Raw genomic sequence first — 22,771 nt, 5'->3', positions numbered from 1 at the left:
TTAGAACCTGCCCTCGTGCCGTCTGTCCAGTCACTGTGACACCCACAGCAGGAGCTGCTCAGTTGTTACCCCAGAAACTCTGAGGCAAGTGCCATTTTCCACACGAGTGGCGAGGCAAGGCCTGGCTTTGGGCACTCCCCATACCTCACGAAGCGCCTCCCACCGCCTTTCCCTCTCCAGCCTCTAGTCTCAGACAAGCCACCAGGAGAACCCCCTGCTGTCCTCAGGGAAACTTCAACCCACACAACACAGCGTCTGCCTGGGATCTCGGGGAAGGATCCACCCTCTGGAAGGTAGGTAAGCGGGTGCCCACAGCATGAAGGGTGGGGATGATGACCACCTCCCATACCCCACACCCACCTCCACACAGGTTAACCGTGACCCAAGTTCCCCCCGTCTTGAGCACAAGACACAGGGACCTTGTGTGGTCCGTGGCTCAAAGAAGATGTCATCAAGAAGCGGGTGAATTGGAGCCGCACCCCGCGCCCACCCCCTCCCGGCTGGTCTCGTCCTCCCAGGATAAACAGGCCTTGTCCCTCATGGCCTGTCCCCGCGAGGACTGTCCCCCCACCTGGATGCTGGCCCTGGGGAGCCCGAGTGGCAAGAAACTCCTTAACCAGTGTTTATATAACAACAACAAAAGCATTTTATTTTTTCATGAAGCTTCTTCTTAGTTCCTTAGTATCACAATGGAATGATGAGAAAAAAAGAAAAAATAACCCATTGAGTCCACAAATCTCTGGCAGCAGAGACTTCAAGGCAACTGGGGAGAAGGGGAGAGGCTTGAATGACGCGCCAAAACAGTTCCAACATCATGTCTTCTTTACTCGCTGTGTGAGGTGGTGGAATGATGAGAAGGTGACATTGTCCTAAGTGTCCTTGGCCTCTCCGCCACTTGACCAATGTACCTGATCTGCATGGACCCAGGACTCGCCTGTCCCCACAGGAACCGGCCACGTGACCCCCGCTGCTCCACAGGCTCTGGGAATGACAACAGGGCTAAGTGCCCTCGCAGCCAGTTCTGCTGGGTGGGTGGCAGGAACCGAGCGTGGAGGAGGGGCGGGGGCAGGTGCAAGACCCAAGGAGTGGCCGCTTCTGGTCCTGGAGACATCTGTGCAGAAGGCGCGGTGGTGCAGGCAGCACGCCAGGAGTTGGTGTCCGTGGGCAGGGGGCGGCTGCGCTAGAGCTTCACGGTGCCAGGCGGCAGGCTATCGTTACAGAGTCTGTAGTAACGCAGGTCATTGACCAGCCTGTGCACGTTCTGGGTGAACGAGGGCAGGTCCTAGAAGACAGGGGCACAGCTGCAGCCCAGCCCCACCCGCGCCCCAAACACCCACCCACCCCATCAGCAAGTTGCACCCCAGCGTGTGCTTAGAGTTAAGCGCACATTTCACAGAACTCGAAACTTCTCATTCTTGCATCACACGTCAGCGAAAGCACCAGGGAGGTAGAGAACAGCAAATACTTCCCGGTGCCCACCACGCACCAGGCCCTGCCCCAAGCCCCTCCCTCACAGCACTGACTCACTCGTCCTCACCACAGGCCTGCAACACAGGTTCTCTCAGAGCCACCATCGTGAGGATGAAAGATTAAGAAACACACCCCGAGGGGGTCGCCTTCAGACTGGGGTTACTGACTGCTAAGCTCGTGGGTCCAAGTGCAGAGTAACATGAGCGGTGCCTGCAGCAGTGGACTGGTCCCCGTCTGGAGGCAGCACCCAGGCGCCCCTTCTGAGGCTTCAGGAACAGGACACAGCTCAGGAAACGGCCAGAGGCACTGTCCTGGGCCTGCACCTACATCACCTGGCCAACCTCTCCTGCCCATTTAACTTCAGCCCAATCGCTGCCTCTTCCCAAAGACCACAGGGATAGCTCCCACCTCCTGGCCCCAGCCAGCAAGGCCAACCCAAGTCCTGTGATTGCCACAAGCTGCTGCTCTTCCTGAGCCTGGGTCCGCCCGGGAGTGGGGTAACACTCTACACTTCAGGAGGTCATGGGGGGCTTAACCACGGCCGGGGCGAGGAAAAGTGCTGCGCCCACGCTGGTGGGTGCACATGGCCCCCTCCAGCTCCTGCACAGCGGCGGAACCAGGACACACCAGCCCAGCTCACCAACAGGCACCAGGCTAGAGTGCCCACAGCTGCCCACGCCCCCCACGATTATCCTGGTCATTCTCTCCTCACCCGATCCATCTTGAAATTCCGCCCCAGCACATTTTTCTGGTTGGCATCAACACCATCACAGCTGGTCAGGAACTCAGGAAGGAAGGCTGCAAAGAAGCCATCAAAGTCCACAGAGGCCATGTTGTAGATGGCAATGCCGATCTCTTCCTGCAGCAGGTCATGGGACTTGTGAACCAGGACCTGGAGCAGCACGTTCACAAACTGGAACAGCATGGTGGTCCGGAAAATCTTCTGCAGAGGAGAGAGGCCCGGGTGAGCAACAGCATTGAGGGCTCACGGGTCGCACCCGCGACGTCCTGTCGTGCTCCCAGCCATGGACAGGAGAAGGGTGGGACTCTGCCCAGCACGAGACAGGTGGGGAAGGACGTTTTCTAAGGGATGGGGCACTTACTTTGTGGTACAGTTTCTGCTTGGTGTTGAGAGTCTCCAAGTAGAAGAGATTTTGTTTAAACAGGTGGATGTCAGGCTGAAGAAAGGACTGTCCAAAAGCCTAGAAAATGAGGCCACCATTTATAAGCAGTACAGTGGGCCCCTCAGATCAAGCCCTCCTGGGCACCTGCCCCACACCACAAGACCTCTGCGCGTGGCTACCAATGCCAACAGCCAGGGCACAGGTATGTACTGTCTCTGCTCCTCTGACCTGTCCTGGAAAGCATCTTCTCCTCACTCCTAAGTACTGCCCCTTGGGCCTCACTTTGTTCTTGGGTCTCCGCTTGCTCCTTTTGTAATAAGCTTCTACACCCTTTCGTGGGATCAAGCTTTGAAGCAAGAAGAAAAACCTCAGCAGTCACAGCGGAGGCAAAGCCTGCCCCTCCCCTCAAGTCGGCAACGTGCACTGCATGAGCCGCCCCTACGTGCCATCCAGACCTCAGAAACCACAACTCTTCAGCGGCTCCTTCACAACCAGCTGCCTCTGCCAGGGGGTTGAGCAATAGCAAACTTTTTACTGCTTTGCAGTACCTGGGCTGTAAAAGTTACTAGCTCAAGGGCAACAAGAAACAGCTTTTACATTCATCTCGAAGAGAAAACAAATTCCTGAACTCAAGATTTGGCAAATTCAACCAGAGATGCCCTAGGACGCAGCCTCCCTACCGACGGCTAAATAAGGAGAAGCAGCAACTGACGTGGGTCTTCTGCTACTCATTTAATTGGAAAGAAATAATTCTGCAAGCTGAAGCCAGTGTTTAATTTGAAACAAGGGCTTAGATGATAGTACCTGTGAATTCTATACCTTTCATCCCAAACGAGACTAAATAAGTAGTAAATGTGGACCAAAAAAAAAAAAAAAGGTTAAACAACTGAGTGCAGACGAGGGGAACACCTGAAAGCTGCCACAAACCAGGGGAGGCTCCTGACATTCGCCTCATCATGTGCGATGTGTGAGGCTCCAGGAGAGCTCACCCGCAGTGTCTAACGGTTGTACCTGCTCTGAAGGGCAGCACCAAGGGGCAGAGCTTCTCCCCATGCGGAGGAGCCGGTTATCTTCATAATTACAGCTCACAGGCCAACCCCAGCACCCCCTAGTAGTTGGCACCCAGTTAAGGAGGGTGCCGTCGGCACCTACACGTGTAGTCTCTGAACTGTACAAGCAGCCCAGAAAGAGGCGCTAGTGTCCCTCCCTTCCAGATGAAAAGGCTAAGGCTTTAGGAATTTAATTAACTTTAACTTCAATGGTATAAAGAGGAAGACCTGAGCTTTAGATCCAAGACCCAAGGGCTTCAAAGACATTTGTGGCAGTGACAATATTACAGGAAGCAGGACCGTATGCCACAGAAGCAAACCAGGATGAGGCCCGTCACCCCTGGATTACATGGCAGCCTCACCAGCAGCCCCCCATTACCTGCATGATGGCACTGAACTGCGGCTCGTTCTCCATCTGCTCCTCAGCCATCCCCCTCTGGACACTGGCCAGGACAGTGGACTTGAAGAAGTACCTCCAGTTGTGATGGAGTGTCCGGAAGAGGAGCTCAAAGAGCTCAGCCTTCACATCTGGGGAGGGGCGCTGTGAAGACAAAAACAGACTGCACATCTTCCTTCCCTGCAACTCGGGGAGCCCCTCACAATGTGGGCCCAGAGCAACAAAGAGGCCTAAGAGACACCTGGTAACAGCAAGCACAGTCTCAGCCCCCACCCTCCACTTCAAGTCCCCCTCGGGCCCACAGTTCAATCCAGAAGACTCAGGCAGAGTCAGACCACCTCTGAGATAGAATCCTGGGCTGGTGCCACGGGGCCTTTTCCCGATAAAAGCTCTCAGTTAGGAAAAAAAGAGCAATTAAGTAGAAAAGCAATTAGGAATATTCATTTTCTGATCAGAACGCAGGTGACTGGTCTGTCACATCTTGGTTGTGTTGTCCCTTCACCCAGGATAACAAATGTCCCAGCTAACCCGCTGACCTGGTGCAACCTCTGAGGCTAAAGATAAACAAGCAGCCATCAAAGTGGTTCTGTACAGAAGAGGAGTTTACAGAGTACTCGGGAACCACAGATGGAAACATCAAAGGTCTGTGGGGAAAAGGCAGGGACGGGGAAGAGCCAGCAGGCCCAGCACTGTTTTCTGTCCATAATCTCTAAGTCACTAGAGAGCATGACAGGTCACATGATTCCAGATAACTTTGTGGAATTCAAAATCGTAAGGCCCAGATATTTAATTCAGCCTTGATTAAAATGAAACTTACACCAGAGGGCACAATTCCATGGGAGGAATCTTTACAGGGCCTGAGTGTGTTTATTGATGCAAAGCCCTGGACTCATTTCACCTTAGTTTAAAAGGCTAGCTCCAATTGCGTAGCTATTACATAAAATATAAATTAAATCTATACTTATTCTGGACCTTGTCATGCTGAGTCTGTTTTCTAAGAAGGACAGAGAGCTACACTATAACTATGAAAGCTTTTAATGGTTCTAAGAATTTGCCTTGTCCCCTCAGATCATGACTGTTCTTAACACGGAAATAACATTTGTTATGTTTGCTGTACAAAACCGTACATTCACCTAAACTTACAAATTATTTGCTATGGGAGACTAATCTTACTTACCAACATAGCCTTGTGACAACCTGTGACACTTACACACTAGACTAGTTCTAGTGAACTCCCCACCAGAAAAGCTGAAGGCAGTCCTTTTCGGAAAAAAAACTTTTTACAAGAAAAGTAACAAATTAGGGCCTCTCCTGGTGGCACAGCGGTTGAGCGCTGGGCTGCAAGGCTGCCCGCAGCCTCTGTAGCGCCGGTTCATTCCCCAGCCACCAGCGAGAGTCTCTCACACACACACACACACACAAAAATCAGCTTTAAAACACAGTGTACTTTACTCGATATTTCCCTCACCCCCGAGTCAGATGGGAGGTGCGCAGGACCAGTCCACCACACATACCTCGGCGATGATGGGGTACACCTGCTCCATGCACAGGGAGATGATGCTGGGCAGGAAGGGCCTGAACACCTGGCCAGGTTCCTGGACTACCACCTGTAAGATCTTCAGGAACTTCTCCACCACCCGGCAGCCTGTGCTGCCCTCATGGAGGATGCTCTCAGCCAGCTGTTCCCTGCGCACAAGACAAACCACACAGTAGCCAAAGAAATGTTTTCCTGGGACCAGCAAGAAAAGCAGCATCCCGGCAAGTGAGACAGAGAGCCCAAGTCCTGGCTTTGCAGCCAGGTTCCACTATTTCTACTTGGAATGCGAAAACCCTGGGCAGCGGGCCCCTGGTTACCTGGTAAACATATTGAGGAAAGTCTGTATGATCTGTTCCGTGAAAGGTACGCCCATCTGCACTCTAAGGCCGCGAAACAGAGTGAGGAAGAAGCTCAGCATCTCATCAGTCACGTCTAAACAGGAGGACAGAGGAGACAATCAGAGCATGCACACGGGGGTGGACAGAAGTCCGTGGCTTACTGGACTTCCTTTTGCAATCTGCACTATCGTCTCGCTCTTAAGGCTTCCTGCTGGAGGAAATTTCCCCACACCATCAGAGTCAATGATGGAAAGTGGAAAATGATTAAGGACATGCTGAGAAAACAGCTCTGGTGTAGTGAAGCCCTGCTGATGGCTCACTACAGGAAGGGAAGGTCGTCGCGAAGCCTCCCGTGCTACCAGCATCCAGCCACGTTCGGATTCTCTGCAGCGGAGCAGTCTGTGCTCCCCGCGGAACTGCTCGACTGGGCCAACACTTGAGTGCTTTCGCCATTTTCTCTCTATGATCGATAATCACTGCAATTTGGGTCGGAGGTTAAACAAATATAGTGGATAAAAAGGATGTATTCAGGTTTTGAGGCGCTGGTCCATTAAATGGATTAATTACAGAAAATATTGGTTGCATTTAGTGCAGTTCCACTTCCAGATCTAAATAACCATCTTATGCAGTACGTCTTGGCTCTGACTACAAACACTCTGCTTACAAGAGATAATCACAGTATATTTGCTGACTGAGAAGCCCCTGATATTTCACTCGTAAATGCTCTCATGAGAGCCAGGCAAGAGAGCTGGAGAGAGCCTCTGTTGGCAACAGTGACCAACGGGGAACCGTCTCAGCTAAACCCACCTTGCTATGTGAAAAAAAGTTCCCTATCCTCTTTAACGCCCCTATTATTCTCATTCATTTATATTCCTTCTGGGAGAAGGCAAAGACTTAAAACAAACTAGGCAAGAGGCCCCAGAGTCACAGTGCCACATGACACAGTGAGTGCCCCACACAAGGGTCCCACGGGGCCTTGGTTCCAGGACCCCCGAAGAAACCCCACTGCCTCTGCCCACGGTGCTAGTGCCTGCACCGCTGACTCAGAGCGCACTGTAGGGCGTGCTCGGCACATCCACCAGCGAGGCCCATGGCAGCACCTACCTGACTGATGAATGAAAGCTGGAAACAGAGCCAGGGAGACCTGAACAGATTCCTGCAGCGACTGGTAGCAGATCTGGCGGGACTTGGTGGATTCCCCAGAAATATTCTCCACAATATCTTCTAAGACACTAAGCGTCTGGTGGATGATCACTTTGGCTGCAGACCAAAATGAAGGTGCATGTCAGGACTTCAGTGAAGAGGCGGGCAAAGCAGAACAGGAGGGGATGTGAGGAACATGTGTGGGGTCCGCAGAGGACAATCACACAGACAGCTTGCCAAAGGAACAGTCTTTCTTGAATGAGTTACCAATCTCTGTATCTTTTCCATTTATGCCCTCTTTTACTGTCAGGACTCCAGTCACCTGCCTGCCCAGTTTTTTCCCTCCATTTTGCTTCTATCCCCCAGAAGACAAGTCTACAGAGAAGATGCAATGTACACTCAGGTCAAGGGCTTTGGACTTAATCAGGACTCTAAGATGGTGAATACACTGATGAAAAAATGAGTGTCAAAGGTCACCACAGGCAACACTGGACACATGCAGTATCTCTAACTCCAGACACGATTCCAGGCAACCACACAGCCCCTGCCACTGTGCCTACCACTGCTGTGGTCGGAAAGAGTATGCCTGACTAATCCTGGGCCTGTGGTCTGACACACATATATATATCTTATTTATTATATTGCTTAATTTTACATGTTATTAACAACATATACTTCTAGCAATATCCTGCTGTATAAGCATACTTAATGTCTCCATATAACATCAAGGGCAAAGTGGCAGTGGCCAGTGGATAGGCCCAAGTACAGAAGACAAGCAAGGACCAGGTCAGGCACTCTGGGCTATGAACCAGAGAGTCACTAGATAGACGACCAACCACCTGGGGCAGGATCCTCGTCAGTGCACTGGGGGGAGGGGGAGTCAATAGCCCTCGCTTTGCAGGGCTGCTTCAAGGACCAAAGAGAAGGTTCAGGATAATTCTAGCAAAGTGCCTGGCACATCAGAAGATCTAGGACAGGGAAGCTGCCATCCCAGCACTTCTGAGCTGTTCTTTTCCCTTCGACATGGAGGCAACCTTGCAATGGGGAGGCTGGCAGACGCCGCCTGAAGCAGGCGATCACACTGAGTATCATCAATAACAGGGAGAAACAGGAGTGATGAAACAGGGTGTACACTATCTATTCTTGATATGCCTGCCCCAAAACTGCTAGAAGCAATCAGAACATGATTATGGGGTAGTCTACAAGAAAATGGGCCCGGACTCTTCAAAAACCTCAATGCCATGAAAAAGGAAAAACAGGGATGCTTTTCTATAACGAGAAATACTAAAACGGGGTACAATCAGACACAACACACATCCTGTGTTCTTAAGAAGTGAAAAAGGACAATTTGATAACTGGAAAAATTCCGAAGTGATCTGTGTTAAATGGCATTACTGCAATAAGGCTGCACGGCCTGACAGTGTAAGTGGTGGCTGGTTACAGAGGAGACTGCCTGGTTCTCAGAGGCATGTCTCAGGGTGAAGCGTCACTGCCGGCAGCTTACCTTACATGGCTCAAATAAAAAGGGAAAGTGGGGGGAGGACACAGTGTGGCAAGACAGAGCCTGGCGAAAGATATACCAGTAACGAGTGTTCGTTTTCTCATTATTTCAACTATTCTGTATGACTGAAGGTTTTTTCAAAGGAAAAAGTTAGACTAAGAAAAACTGTCCAGGCCTTCATTTTCACACTTGATGAATAAGGATAAGACAAATAGCACAGAGTTATGGGAAGACTAAACAAAATAATAAGGTTCTCAGCCCTGTGTCTGGCACCAGGAAGTGACAGCACTCAGTTTGTTCCCTGCGCGAGTCATCAGCGCTGCCCGTGGCCTGCCCAGCACACGCGGCATCATGCCCGGAGGGTGAGCCATGGCCACCTCCCCAGAGTCAACGAGAGAGGGAGAGACTGGGTAACTGGCAAGCAAGCGCTGCAGGAAACACACTCAGTGCACGCCCCTTCCCCAGTGTGATGTGCAGGGTGTAGAGCCTTCACCACCTGGGTCCTCAAGTGATCAGAATGAGTAAACATCCCCGAACCCCTGACCCAGGCTGGACATGGAACCAGGAGAAAGAAATACTTTTCTGCACGAAACCACTAAACTTGGGGTTGTTTGTGAATACAGCATAACCTAACTTACGCTCACGAGTACAATTACATGGAAAACAAATCAAGAAAAGACTATTAAACTTTACAAAACATAATTCCATAATAGCTGTATATAACCCCTGAGGAAGTTACTTAATCTTCAGTTTCCTTGAGGATAAAGTCAGGATAATTAAAAGGACCTGACTCTAAAAGCTGATGTGAAAATTAAATGAATTACTGGACAGACTCGGAAGGCTGATGCAGGCATAGCCAGAGATTTGACGGTGGACACAAGATCCCCAAGGTCAGACCCTAGCACGCCCTATGCCCTCACCGAGGCAGCCATTCTCATGCAATGTGTAACTATATAACATGTATTTTAAAATAAGTAAAGGAAAGCAAGATGGTTAAAAAATATTTCCTAAAATACTAAAACTGGTAAGATTTAAGTTTCTTTCTCCTTAATACTACTCTTTGTACAATGAACATTTATGTTAAATGTTTTTGATTTTATTTTTTTAAAGAATGTTGAGTATTTACTATTTCTTCTATTTCATAAGGCATTTCTACTGACATTCTATAACATCCAATATGGTCCATTCCTTTCTAATGTCAAAATAAATTGTATTTTTAAAAGTTCCTTAGTATCTATTATTTCAGCAAGATTTTTCAGTTAATTCTGACTCCTTCTAACCTTGAATTACTGAGTTCTCGTGAATGACTTTTTTCTCTATCTTTAATATAAAACTCAAACTTGAAGGGCCATTTGTGAGGATACCAAGCTCTTTCAAATCCTGAAATATTTGTAAATAAGAAAGGTTAAAAACAGTTTCAAAAGATAGTTCTTAAATTCATTTTTTCCAGTGTGTAAAGGTGATCTGTTTTGAGTGCTTATAATCAATATCACTGTAGTTTCTTATTGACAGAAGGCACCATTAAAAGTCTTCAAAGGTTATCTTTCTTATTTTTGACACTTTAAGTAAGAGGACCATCCTGCGCTCAGGAAATAGCCCCAGTTGATGTTTTCGCTGGAATCCATAAATGAGCCAAATTCTGGCTCTTCCTTTTAGTGGTGTTTGGTTTATGGACCGAGGAATTAACCTCATGGCTTCAGGTGCTGTTTCATCTGGCACAAAGGAAGAAAAGCACCGGCCCCACCTCTCTGGGCTGCAGGTCCTGGAGGTCACTTACTGTCATTCAGCGGCATCTTCCTCTCGACTGCGTTGGGTTTCAGGTTGCGATAGTCCCGGGAGAGTGCGGAGATGAGGCTGGCGTGGTTGATGGAGCGCACGGGCCACTGCTGCTCATTCTCTGGGAGGTTTGGCCATGGGAGCAGCAGGATGTTGGAGAGTGCTCGGCACACCAACACCTGAGCCTGGAAAAGACCCCAAGGCATCCATTAGTGACTGTACAGCAAAAAGCTGGTAGGGAGATCACACCTGATACATCTTTGGTGCCCACAGCATGTGCTCAGGTCAGGCCCCCAGGTTCCTTTCTCAGCCTGTGCCTGGAGCTCTGGCCCACCAACCCTAGGAGGGCGGGGAGGAAAGACAAACTGAAGCGACAGCACCAAGTTTTGGTCTGGTGCAAACCAGACCTGCCTCCAGTGGCTGTTGGTGCAGGCCCTCCCCCTTGAAGAATGGCAGGAGAACCCGCACTGCAGACACTGAAGCTAGCTATCCCCTCTGCTGCTGGCTTCTGACACTCAGAGGAGCTACTCAGAACAGGGGTGTTAAAAGAATCTTACAATCAACACACCGTTGGAGCCACGCCCAAGGCAACAGGCCCAAATCCCAGATCCTCTTAAGTAACTGCTTTGATTCCCCCTATCACCCAACCCTTTTCAAAAGTTTTACACTTCCACCCTGAGCCCCCTACAGCCTATTTTTAAGAGACTATATTGTACTTGTCTGGAGTTTCTCAACCCTAAGAAAAGGAACATAACAACAACAAAAAATAGACTGTGTTGGACCAAAAAGAACGCAAAAAGGATTCTCAACAGCAGCCAAATGACCAGCTCTCAAGCAGCACCACCTCTGTGCATGTGGGTAAGGGCTTTTTGTGTCTAACTCGGCACACTGACTGTTTGCACTGGCAAGGGCTGAACGAGCATGCCACATGTGTGGGAAACACGTCTAGGCTGATGTGGTCCATAAGCTTTGAGTGCAAAAAGGGGGTCATCAGACTCTTCTCCCTTGGCATCCCCGAGGCGGTAGCCATTGACTCACCTTATCAACAAGTCGCTGGGCAGAGGCATCTGTGATTCTGCTGAACACTTTCTGCACTGCAGGGATGCTGATCAGAAAGACAGGCCGCACGGTGGTAGCCAGTGAGACCAGCAGGTGGCATGCAGAGAGCAGCAACTTGTCTTGGACCTGGAGAGGGAAGGACACGTGAGCCACTACATTCCCTGTGAGACTGGAAACAGAAAAACTCTGACGAGGCAGCCACAAGCTAAGTGAGGTTCTTGTCTGCCAACCTACCCCCTAGGCTCCCTCTCAAAGACGTCTTCCCAAGAAGACTCCCAGCCACAAGGCATTCTCCTCTCTGCCATGTCCACAGTGCCTGCCTCGAGCCAGGGCCACCACTCCCAGTTCCTTCTGTTCAGTGACTTGTATCTTGGAACTCAGTCACTTCTCAGTTCAAGACTCTACGGTGGCTCCCTATCCGTTCTTAAAGCACACGGCAAACTCACGGGCATATCACTCACACAACTGGGACTGTTCATCGCACTCCTCTTGGTGCAACCAAGCCAAGATCTCTCTTGGCCCCTGCCTGCCTCACTCCATCAGCCAAGCCAGTCACAACTGCTTCCTGCGCCTCAGCATGCCTGTGTAAAACCAGGTTCACCTTATACACTGTGGGTGGGAATGTAAATTAGCGCAGCTGTTATGGAAAATGGTAGGAAGATACCTCAAAAAATTAAAAATAGAAATTCCATATGATCCAGTTATCCACTTCTAGGTATTTAGTAAAGAATATAAAAGCACTAATTTTGAAGAGAGACATTCACCCCATATTCATCACAGCATTATTCACAATGGTCAAGAGCTGGAAACAACCCAAGTACCAATCAGTAGATGACTGGATAAAGATGTGGTTTATATACACAGTGGAATACTACTCAGCTATAAACAGATGGAATCCTGCCATCTGCAACTTCATGGATGGACCGAGAGGGTATTATGCTAGTGAAATTAAGTTAGAGAAAGACAAACACCATATGATTTCACTAGTGTGGTAAAAAGAAACAAAATAAATGAAACAAATAGGACAAAAATAAACTTCTGGACTCTACTGCCAAATTAGTGGTTACCAGAGGGGAAGGGGGAGTGTAAACCAGGTAAAAGTGGTCAATTATGTAAAGGATGGAATTAGACTTAATCGTAAACATAATGTTCTATATCTGTACGTATATATACAGATGCTGATTTATAATGATGCACACATGAAACCGATATAAAGTTACAATCCAATGTTACTTTAATTGAAAAGAAAAACTGGGTCTAAGTCCCACTATGTCCTTTTAGATGGTCCCTAACGCTGCTAAGACTGTGGTGAAACAGCACACCCAAGAGCCAGGAAATAATTTAGGAAAGAAGTATTACTATCACCTCTAGAGCCATAAAATATCCCTAACTTATAGTTCTATAATCCCACTTATTCTAAGAAAATTACCAAAAGGATAAAGTTACTGCCACAAGTAATACATATCACAAATATATGTAATGATTTTTTTCCCAAATGGAGGCAATTTAAAAAATCCAGCAACAGCTAAGCAAACTATGACACACCCCCTCCATGGGGTATAACTCACTTACAAATTACAATTATAAATACAACAAAACTTTACAGAAAACCATACACTGTCAGTAGTGGCACAGAATGCTACAGATGAATGAAACTACATAAAAAGAAGAGCAAGTATCATATAGTCTAGTGGCATAAACTGGTGGTCGTCTTGGAGGACAACTTAGTAGATTCCATCAACTTTTAGGTGGACGTAGCCTTTACCCCAGAAATTCCATTTCCAGGAATTCATCCTATAAGGACGTACACACAAAGATTTCCATTAACGGAAAGAATATATCCCCACTACAAAAGAGCACCAGGCAAAACTAAAGTTGCTCTACGCATGCGAAGGTCTCCAAGGAGCAAGCTGTGAAGCAAAAGAAACTGTCTCTCCGGCCACCTACAAACCTCACTAATGTATGCCAAAACAGAAAAAGTCTGAAGGACATACAACAAACTGTTGATGATGCTTACCTTGTAAAGTTAATTCCTTCTGGAGGAAGGAATTAACTGTAACTTTTTAGTCTGTAAATTTGAACAATATTTTACTTTTTCACGATGAGCATGTATTCATGTGGGGCTTAGAACTAAAAAAATGAAGTTATACTTGGACTTATGTAGACTAGATCTGAAAGGGAACATGAAATGACACATAGTTCTATCACAGTCATCAAGAAGTATGGATCTAATGCTACGTAGATCTTGATTTGATAATAAATGGGCAGGAAGACAGAGCATAAGATAACGGGCATATCCTTCATGGCTTCAAGACCTTGGTGCTGATCAGCGGCGCGACAGCCTCCATGGTGGTGGAGATGAGCGAGACAAACTGCTCACTGTTCTGCCGATGAGCCTCGCTGCAGCATTGTGCCAGCCAGTGAGAGTGGGCCTGCAGTGCGGCCAGGGCCTGCGCATGCCTGCAGAAGGAGAGAAGGCGCGAGGTTGAGGCTGTCGAAATACATTTGCAATGCTCTCACTTCCACAGGAGGTTAAGGGCTCCATTCACTGCACTTACTATGCCAGGATAGGTGCCACAGCATGGAGTCACTTCCTGCTACTGTGGACCTAGAAATGGACCTAGGAACTCATCATCTGAGTACTGCCATCACCACTAGGACTCAGAAGGCAGCTAGTTACTAAGCACCTTATGTAAGAAAATACAGACACTGGGAATCTGAAACTCATAGTGAGCAGGCAGCTATTTTGATTTTTTTTTTTAAAGATTTATTTATTTAGGCATACAGAGCTGGAGTATAGGCCAGAGGTGTGGGGGGTGAGAGGACTCACCAGATACAGAGTGGGGAACAGAACAGGCAGACTGACCGAAATACACTGCTGAGGGGAGCAGCAGGCGAGCCAGGAGAGGTCTGCCATGCCATGTGGGTCTCTCTCTGGCTGGCTCAGGGAGTGAACTCATACTGCAGTGGCTGTGGACAGCTTCATAGGTTGCATCTTAACCCCTTGCGCCACCAGGGAGGCCCAGCTATTTTGTATTTTGTATTTAGAATCCAATCATTTCATCCATTAAGTTCTGAGTAACAAAAGTAAGGCAGAAGATTGCCTTTACAATTTAAAAACTTCAGTCAATCTGCCAATTTATAGACCTCCTTAAGGCTGAAAGGAGGGGCTCTCAAACTTCTGAAATTCTGTGCAATGTGCTGTGTTTATTAGCAAGTTACCCTCTTTCTCAGAGAATTTTCATAACTTTCTCTAAAATTCTCAAAAAGATGTATTTTACATATATATAATTTAAAACCACCGTAGTAAATAGTATGTCTATCATTTATCTAATTTACAGCTCAAAAATACTCTAGAACAGGGGTCAGTAGACCTTTTCCTATAAAAACTAGAGCATAAATATTTTAGGTTTTGTAGCCCACAGCTACTCAGCTCTGCCATTACAGCACAAAAGCACGAGACAATATGTATATGAATAGGCGTACCTGCACTTCAACAAAACTTTATTACAAAAGCTAATAGGCCAGATTTGGCACAGGCCTTCTTTTGCCAATCACTGCTCTAGTCTAGAGCAGCCTTCTGACAGTGTGCATTCCAGGCTATGGCCCATCTCCAGCCCCCATTCCTCTCACCTTTCCATGCATCTCTTTCCTGATAGCATTTCAACTGCCAATAGCTTCTTCAAGGGGGGGGTCCCTGGAAGTCCTGTTTCAAAATCACCTGAGGTTCTTGTTTAAAATGCACATACCTGAACCTTATGCCATCTTACTATAATCAGAATCTCTTTGAGAAAATGTGTTCCCAAGTAATTCTCCCATACCCTACAATTTCAAGTCACTACAGCCTTCAAGGTGTTTCCACTTTAGTCCCGACACTATGCAGCCTCATCTCCCACCACACAAACTGCTCTCCCCCTCCCTAACTGTGTGACTTTGCAACTCTTCTGTGGCTTAGTCTGTGCTGTTTTTCCTCCTGAAATGACAACTCCACATAGCCTCTGTGGCGAGCTCTCCTCTGCCTGACAAATACCACTTAATCCAACCACCTCTGCTTCCAGACATACCATTACCCTTTCTCTTGGGGTTTGGAGTTGGGAGCTTTTCTTCTCCTTGGGACAGCCAAAATAATTTTTTTTAAAGATTTATTATTTATGCATACAAGAACTGGGGTACAGGCCAGATGTGTGGGGGTTGAGAGGATTCATCAGAGACAGAGTAGGGAACAGAACAGGCAGACTGACTGAAATACACTGCTGAGGGGAGCAGCGGGCGTGTCAGGAAAGGTCTGCTGCGCCATGTGGGTTTCTCCCTGGAAGGCCGGAATCTAACCCATGCTGCAGAGGCTGCGGACAGCTTCACAGCGCTGCGCTTAACCTGCTGCGCCACCGGGGAGGCCCATGCAATAATTCTTTATCTATAAAAATGAGATTGGAGGACAATGTCATTATCGAGAATGCATAAACATGCAACTCGGTACTCACACATCTATGAGGTCAGGTTTCAGCACTGATGGCACGGCAGTTTCAATGTTGTACAGTTTTATCTGAGACCCATACAGAGTGACTTTGACCAACCTATTGGCAAAGAAACAGGTAAGAAAAAAACATTCAGCTTATGGACTACAATAGACAAAACAGACAAGGTACCACAAGGACCTTCACACCAAAAAGAATCAAGACCAGACCTTCAATTTTATCTCAAAATATTTGTTAAGATTTATATACAGACACCAATTAAAGCATTATTTACAATATCAAAAAAAATGAAGACAACATAAATATCCACTATAGAGAAAAAAAATACAATATTGAAATAACGAACATAACATGTACACATAACATTGAAACACGAAATATTTGAAACACAAAAGGCTGTAACAAATACATATACAGAATACAACCAAATTTCATTTTCAAATTTTTCTATTCTCACTATTAACAGAAGAATGGAACAATTTCCATCAAATTATGCTCACTGGTTATCACTTGCTTTGAGGTAGGAAAGAGTGGGTGGATTACTATGGAGGATGTTTCTCCTCTGTATTTCTAAACTGTCGACAATGAATGAATATATACATTTACAAATAAGAATTTAAAAAAATTTAAGCAGACTTTCTGCTACTAGCTTTTATGTTAAATCATTTTTAAGTAAATGTTTCAATCTGATAAGAGATTAATATCCAGAACACACAGAGAACTTGTAAAACTCAGCAACAAAAGATAACCTGATTAAAAAATGAGCAAAAGACATTTTTTCAAAGAAGATACACAAACAGCCAATAAGCACATGAAAAAATGCCCAACATCACAAATCACTAGGGAAAATTCAAAGCAAAACTACAATAAGATACCATCTCATACCCATTAGGATGGCTACTATTAAAAAAAGAACAGAGCTAGTGAAGGTGTAGAAAAAATGGAACTCTTGTACACTATTGGTGGAAATGTACAATGGTACAGTATTCAAAAAAACTGAAAGTCGAATTACATATGATGCAGCAATTCCATTTCTAGTATATACCCAAAAGGACTGAGGACTAAGCCTCAAAGAACACCCATGTTCATAGCAGCATTTTTCACAACAGGTAAAACATGGTGTCAATCCATGGATGAGCAAAAGATTTTACATACATACATACATACATTTTAAGGCTGAATGAAGTACTATTGAGCCTTAAAAAAGGACGTGCTACAATGAGCTGCACCGTGAATGAACCTTGAGGAAACTGTGCTAAGTGAAGGGAACCTGTCAAATACTGTATGATTCCATGCACATCAGGTCCTGACAGCAACAGTAATTTTGGTTGCCAGAGGTTTGGTGGGGCAGGGGGATAGAAAGTTATTTAATGGGCAACTTCAGCTTTACAAGATAAAAAGAACTCTGGAAATGGGGGGGGGGTGGTTATGGGTGCCCAAAATTATGAATACATTTAATACCACTGAAAGGTACACTTAAAAATCATTAAGATGGTAAATTTTATGTCTATTTTAACACAGAGAAAAAAATGAGGGAAAAAAGGAAATGTTAGACCATAGGGGAGATATGAAAATGCTCATGATAAAATGTTGGGAAGAGAGGCGGGAGGAATTTAAGGAGCAGCAAAAATTTCTAGAATAAATTCAGGTGTTTATAACTGCAAACACAATTCTCTTAGAAGCAAGTTACTGAGCCCACTGATTACCCAAGGGCTCACTGCACACAAACATTAGATACAACAACTAACAGCCAGCCCCACTGGGAAATGGAAAATGCCTCTTTCATTAGATAGATGTTCCTTTCTGAATAAAGGGGGGAAAACTGGAGACCTGGCTAAGCTCTCTGTGGTTATAGAAAAATCTGTTATACAGGTTAACTGGGCTTGAGTTTGGTGTCCTCCCCCCTCCTCCTCCTACAGTGTGTCACCAAAGTCCAGCCACCAGGCTAGTGAACACATCAGGTGTCTTGGCTACAGGGTGCACCATGGCCATGTGGTTGTGACCTAATCAACCCACTGGTACCTTGAAATAACCTAAACCTCTTATCACTTACACTTAAGTATATGACTTTATTTAAAGTACATGAGTTTGGGGAGGGCGGGGGTGGGGGGTGCTGGGGGGGAGTTGAATAATAGGAAATAGTCTTCAACAAATAAACCCTATGAGAGACCTGGGGGGAGGAAGTAACAAAAGGAGCCTGTGACAGGAGGGCTGGGACCTACCTCTCAGGCCAGGCCTCGTGGCTGCCCAGCTCACATCCCTAACGGGACTGGACAAGACAGGAAGGCCCACCTCTGGCAGCTGGCTGCCAACATGGAGTGTGTACATGCACTGTATTAATGGGGCACTCCTAATGTGTCCTAACTCTCTGCGCTCACCTGGTTTCTTCTGAGGCTAGCCCTTTTTTATCTACTCACAAGATCTTCAGGGAAATGAGAGTCCATATTTGAGTGTTTTTTATATACTGGGCAATAAACCTGCAAAATACTACGTCAAGTCTGGACCTGAAGGCCAGAGGGTGACCTCATACACAGCAGAGCCTCGCCGTGCCTGGCCCCAGAGCAGCAGCTGTCTGGCAACACGCTGCCCCTCACACAAGAGGTACCACTGAGCTCTGAAGACAAACAGCTCATAATGTAACCTCTGGCCTACCTCTCCACAACCGTGAGGGCATCGTTGAAGCGCGCGGCAAACACGTCTCCAATGAAGTACTCTGCCAAGCGGCCCACCGCCTGCAGCAGGGAGCTCAAGTCTCTCAGGGAACAGTGCAACCGCCGGCAGTCGTTCTCCGCTGTGATGTTCAGCCTGTGTCCTGGAACATAACACCTCAGACGGTTTTCACAGGAAGAATACACTTCAGTTACCACTGTAACTACTAGCTAAGCTACATTTAGTAAAACCAATTAACACAGCAGCTCACAGGCAGCTTCCCAGCACCTAGCAGACAGACAGACAAGGCCTCCACCTAAAACCAGACCCACCACCACCTCCCAGCAGCGACCACAGGGAAGGATAGACAGCCCTGCGTATGCTAACCTGATTGACTGCTTCTGACCTGGGAGGTACTGAAGCACCTGTGTCTCATACAAGGACACACCAAGGGAGGCCCAGTTACTGACCCAGCAGGGGCCAGATTTCCGGGGCAGAGCTGGGGTCCTAAGCTAAGTCTACATGTGATTACAACCTTTCTGCCCACCCCCCCCATCCCACCCTGCCATGGCCCCGAGGCAGAATGCAATTTCCATGGGCTGGCAGGAAGGGTCACCCTGCACAAAGAACAGCGTGCATCAGCACTCTTCAGAAGGTCTGCAGGTAGTGGGGTATGAAAAAGGCACAAGATGGAGATTAGGAAGACACAGGTTCCTGGCCACTTGCTAGCTCTGTGCCTCAGTGAGCTCTGCAAAATCTCTGTTTCCTCATCTTTAAAATGGAAAAAAAAATCTACCTATATTTAATTCACTATTGTAAAAACTGAGTTAAACTATAAACTATATTCTAATAATTGTGTTTCTAATAACCATGATAACAAAGAACTAGTGATTTTTCTAAGGCCTGAAACGTCCTTACTTTTCAACATGATTTTTTCAAGCTGAGCCTGGAGGCAGAGAGGAAGGAGACAAACATCCTCTATTCAGCCTTCTTGCCCTTTGGACCCGTCTCCCCTCAAAGGTCCGCAAAGACAGAAAGAACTGGCACACCAGAGGACAGCAAGCTGAGCCTGACAGTCCTCTTCCTTCCCCAGCAAGAATGAGGGGGGCAGGAACTGCAGGTCACTGCCAGCCAGGTACCTGCGATCCCACCCCTCCAAACTACTTTCAAACCTGCTCCCTCCCTCTACTACTCCTCCAGGTGTTTACTGCCAGAAGGCAGAGCCCCTGAACCAGTTATCACCCCACTCCTGCCTTACCCCTCCACAAGCATCTTCCTAGAACCCCAACCTAAGCACACAGCTGGCCATCAGCAAGGTGTCAAACCCTCCTGGGCTCTCTCCAACTACGGAGGAGACCCTGGACTCCCCTGTATCAACTCTAGGACTCTTATGACCTAGCCCCTCCCACTGCTCCACTCTTAACATCTGGACCCACTGGCGACTCCCTGGAGCCCGGCACTCTCACCTCTGCACACACAGTGCCTCCACCTGCACTCCCCAACTCCCTGTGCATACCCCAGAGACCCCCCAGACTCACATCAGTATCACCTCTCCTGGGAGGCCATCCCTTCCCACTCCCCACCCCCTCCTTCCCTCCTCCGGGGCACCTCATGCACACATTCATAAATGAGTGATTTCCAAGTTTCTCTCCTGACCCACTGGGGGGCCAGGCTCAGCATCCAGCACAGAGCCTGGCACAGGCAGTGAACACTGCTGTGTGGATGATCACACAGCACGGAACAGCAAGCAAACTAGAGCAGGAGCTCTTGGGGAGTACTACCCTTTGAGAATACTCATTTTCTTATTTCCAGGTGAATATGGGTAGGCAACACCTGTGGAGAGGAAAACGCAAACAGGAAAGACGAACACCTATAAAGAAAGTGGGGGATGAAGAAGCAAGCGCGATGCCTCAGAGGCTAAAAGAATTTTCATGTGATGATGCTCGCAACAGCCCCTGGGAGAGCTGCCAAGCGAGGACAGGGGCTTGGAAAGGAGGGCGCTCTGGCCAGGCCTGGTCACAGTGGGTGACAGTCCAAGGAGCCAGAAAACAAATGGAAGGGACAACTTAAGAAAGTACCTTACCAGGAGAGAGCCAGAGACAGACCAGCCTTGCCCTACACCGCCCCCTGTACCCCTGTGCAAGCTGCACCCACAGAGAGCAGAGCCCTGGGGCAGAACATGGGGCCCTCAGCCTGCTGAGAGCTCTGCCAAGGCCATGGGGGTGGCGGCAAGCCCACTCCTCTAGGCAGAGCAACTGGAGGCGTGTACAGAACAAACAGAACCAAGAAGTATTCTTGGTTGTGCCTGGTCACTCCCTCTCTCCTCATCCCCCAGTTAATGAAAGTCCCACAAAAAGTCCCACAATTGTACGCCTTTTGAATGCCAAGGATTTTCAAAGGTGACAGTCATATAATGGGCTCCCAGGGAAAATTCCAAAACCTGTTGTCTCTTTGCACCAGGCCTTAGGGAAATGCACCCTTAAGAAAAAATATTCTCTGGAAACTGAAACTGGCAGCACTAGAGACCCCAAAGTGGGGTCTTTTTGCAAAGAGCAGCATGGAGGTTTGGTCAGCATCGACAGCCCCTCACTACCCTGTATGCGCCCAACTTCCCTTCCTCCTCTTCTCCCCCATCTCTACCCTCTTACTAGCTTTCAGCGCACTCACCATACTTACACCCAGAACGAGGTACCCTTAGGGTTATCTGCAAGTCTTCTTAGATAATTTTAAGCATGAAGAGAAACAGTCTGTTTCTCTTTTAAAAACTACACCCAAACACCCTAAAATCAACTTTCCATTTGAGTGTGGTCCCTAACTGTCATTAGACAACTTCAAAGTTATCATGACCAGGCCCCCTGCCACGCCCTCCGCCGCTCCTCTGTCACCAGCATTCCCTTTCCCACCTGGCCCTTCAGCCTCTTCCTGGACACCTCAGCTGAATGCTAGAGGGCCCAAAGCCTCATGAGGGAGCCTTCCATCTTTGTATTGCTTGGTCAAAGGAGACAGGGGATGCCTGTGCCCCTATAACTCCTCCTTGACACTAAGAGAGAAAACATGCCTAGGCCTACCGACACGTGACCATCTTGGGCAGATGAGAAGACAAGGGTAACGAGAAGACAAGGGTAACGTTCTCACAAATCTCCTCTTGGTGTAAATACATACCTGGCCCCTTGCATTTCCCCATGTCACCTTCCTTCCGAGCAGCACTGTCATCCTGATCACTTCCCTCTAAACCTGTCCTAATTTGTCTAACAAAGTATAGTACCTGGAATGAAAATCATCTTGGAACTGGTGTGTGTGTTTTAAATGGCAAGTTTGAATCATATGAAATTATTATATATTGATATTTGATCATTTCTTACCTGCAGTTCCATACAATTCACCTTAATACTAGTGTCATTTAAGATTCATGTTAATCAAAACTACAGCTGATTCCTTCCTGCTCTGTCTGCATGCTAGACCTAGATAGACCTAGACACACACACACACACACATACACAGGCACTACGTACCCCATGTCAAAGTCTCCAACCCCTGCCCCCAGCCTTGAAACCTCATATCCCCCCCACCACAAAGCCACAAGGCACCACCTAAACTTGAGGGACAGGCCAGATCTCCCACTGGGAAAAGCTGTTGAGATCCACCCACGTTTTCTTCTATTTGGCTAAGGCTTAGATCTCCCAACAGCACAATCATGTGCCAAGTGGAGACTATGAGTGAGAACAAGGGTGCACAGGTGTAGAGACACAAAGCAGCATGGCCACACCAACATCCCGTCTCCTATGTCTCTAAGCCACATCCACAGAACAGCTCCCCAGCTAATCACTGCCAAAGAAGAAAACATCTTAATGTTAAATATAACTCAGTTTTTCTTTTCCAGCAAAGGGAGCTGGGGAGGTAGCAGTATTAAAATTATATTTGAGGTATTCCACGCTGAGAGAACAAACAAGCCATAAATGAACCCAAGCAGAACAAAGAATACAGTGCAAAAAGCTCCTCTAATACAAATGGAACAGTTTCGTAGGTAGGAGTAATATTATTGCTAAAGGGAAAAGTTCACAGGGTTACCGGGAGCAGTCAGGAGCTCACAGTGAGGGTGGCAGAAGCCAAATACCCACATAAAGACACAAATGCAGTGTAGGTGCAAACCCACCAATGGAGCCATTGCAGACCAAGCATACCACAGCAGTGGGAGGGATGGACAATGAGAGCAAAGGGTGGCTTCCCTGGGCAGGAGTGGCGCAAGCCACTGC

The 22,771-nt window shown here is 47.5% G+C and overlaps 1 protein-coding gene across 2 annotated transcripts in view; it reads right to left on the bottom strand.

Moving 5' to 3' along the window:
- Window positions 1–636: 636 nt before the first annotated feature.
- Window positions 637–22,771, bottom strand: part of XPO6 (exportin 6) — a 92,004-nt gene continuing 69,869 nt past the window's right edge. For both annotated transcript variants that reach the window (XM_037507381.2, XM_037507382.2), the window contains exons 13-24: window positions 18,522–18,681; window positions 15,876–15,968; window positions 13,710–13,854; window positions 11,374–11,520; window positions 10,337–10,520; window positions 7,020–7,175; window positions 5,895–6,009; window positions 5,555–5,726; window positions 4,023–4,184; window positions 2,574–2,672; window positions 2,183–2,413; window positions 637–1,282 (exon numbers count right to left, since the gene is read on the bottom strand). In XM_037507381.2, the coding sequence (XP_037363278.1) occupies window positions 1,181–1,282; window positions 2,183–2,413; window positions 2,574–2,672; window positions 4,023–4,184; window positions 5,555–5,726; window positions 5,895–6,009; window positions 7,020–7,175; window positions 10,337–10,520; window positions 11,374–11,520; window positions 13,710–13,854; window positions 15,876–15,968; window positions 18,522–18,681 (1,766 nt within the window). In that variant the 3' untranslated portion in view covers window positions 637–1,180. The remainder of the gene's footprint in view (window positions 1,283–2,182; window positions 2,414–2,573; window positions 2,673–4,022; window positions 4,185–5,554; window positions 5,727–5,894; window positions 6,010–7,019; window positions 7,176–10,336; window positions 10,521–11,373; window positions 11,521–13,709; window positions 13,855–15,875; window positions 15,969–18,521; window positions 18,682–22,771) is intronic.

Source organism: Talpa occidentalis, unplaced genomic scaffold (genome assembly GCF_014898055.3).
Source record: "Talpa occidentalis isolate TD23 unplaced genomic scaffold, MPIMG_talOcc4v2.1 talOcc4.12, whole genome shotgun sequence".
NCBI classification, from domain to species: domain Eukaryota; kingdom Metazoa; phylum Chordata; class Mammalia; order Eulipotyphla; family Talpidae; genus Talpa; species Talpa occidentalis.
The sequence above is the reverse complement of the archived record's forward strand: the minus strand, read 5'-3'. Positions and strand labels throughout refer to the sequence as shown.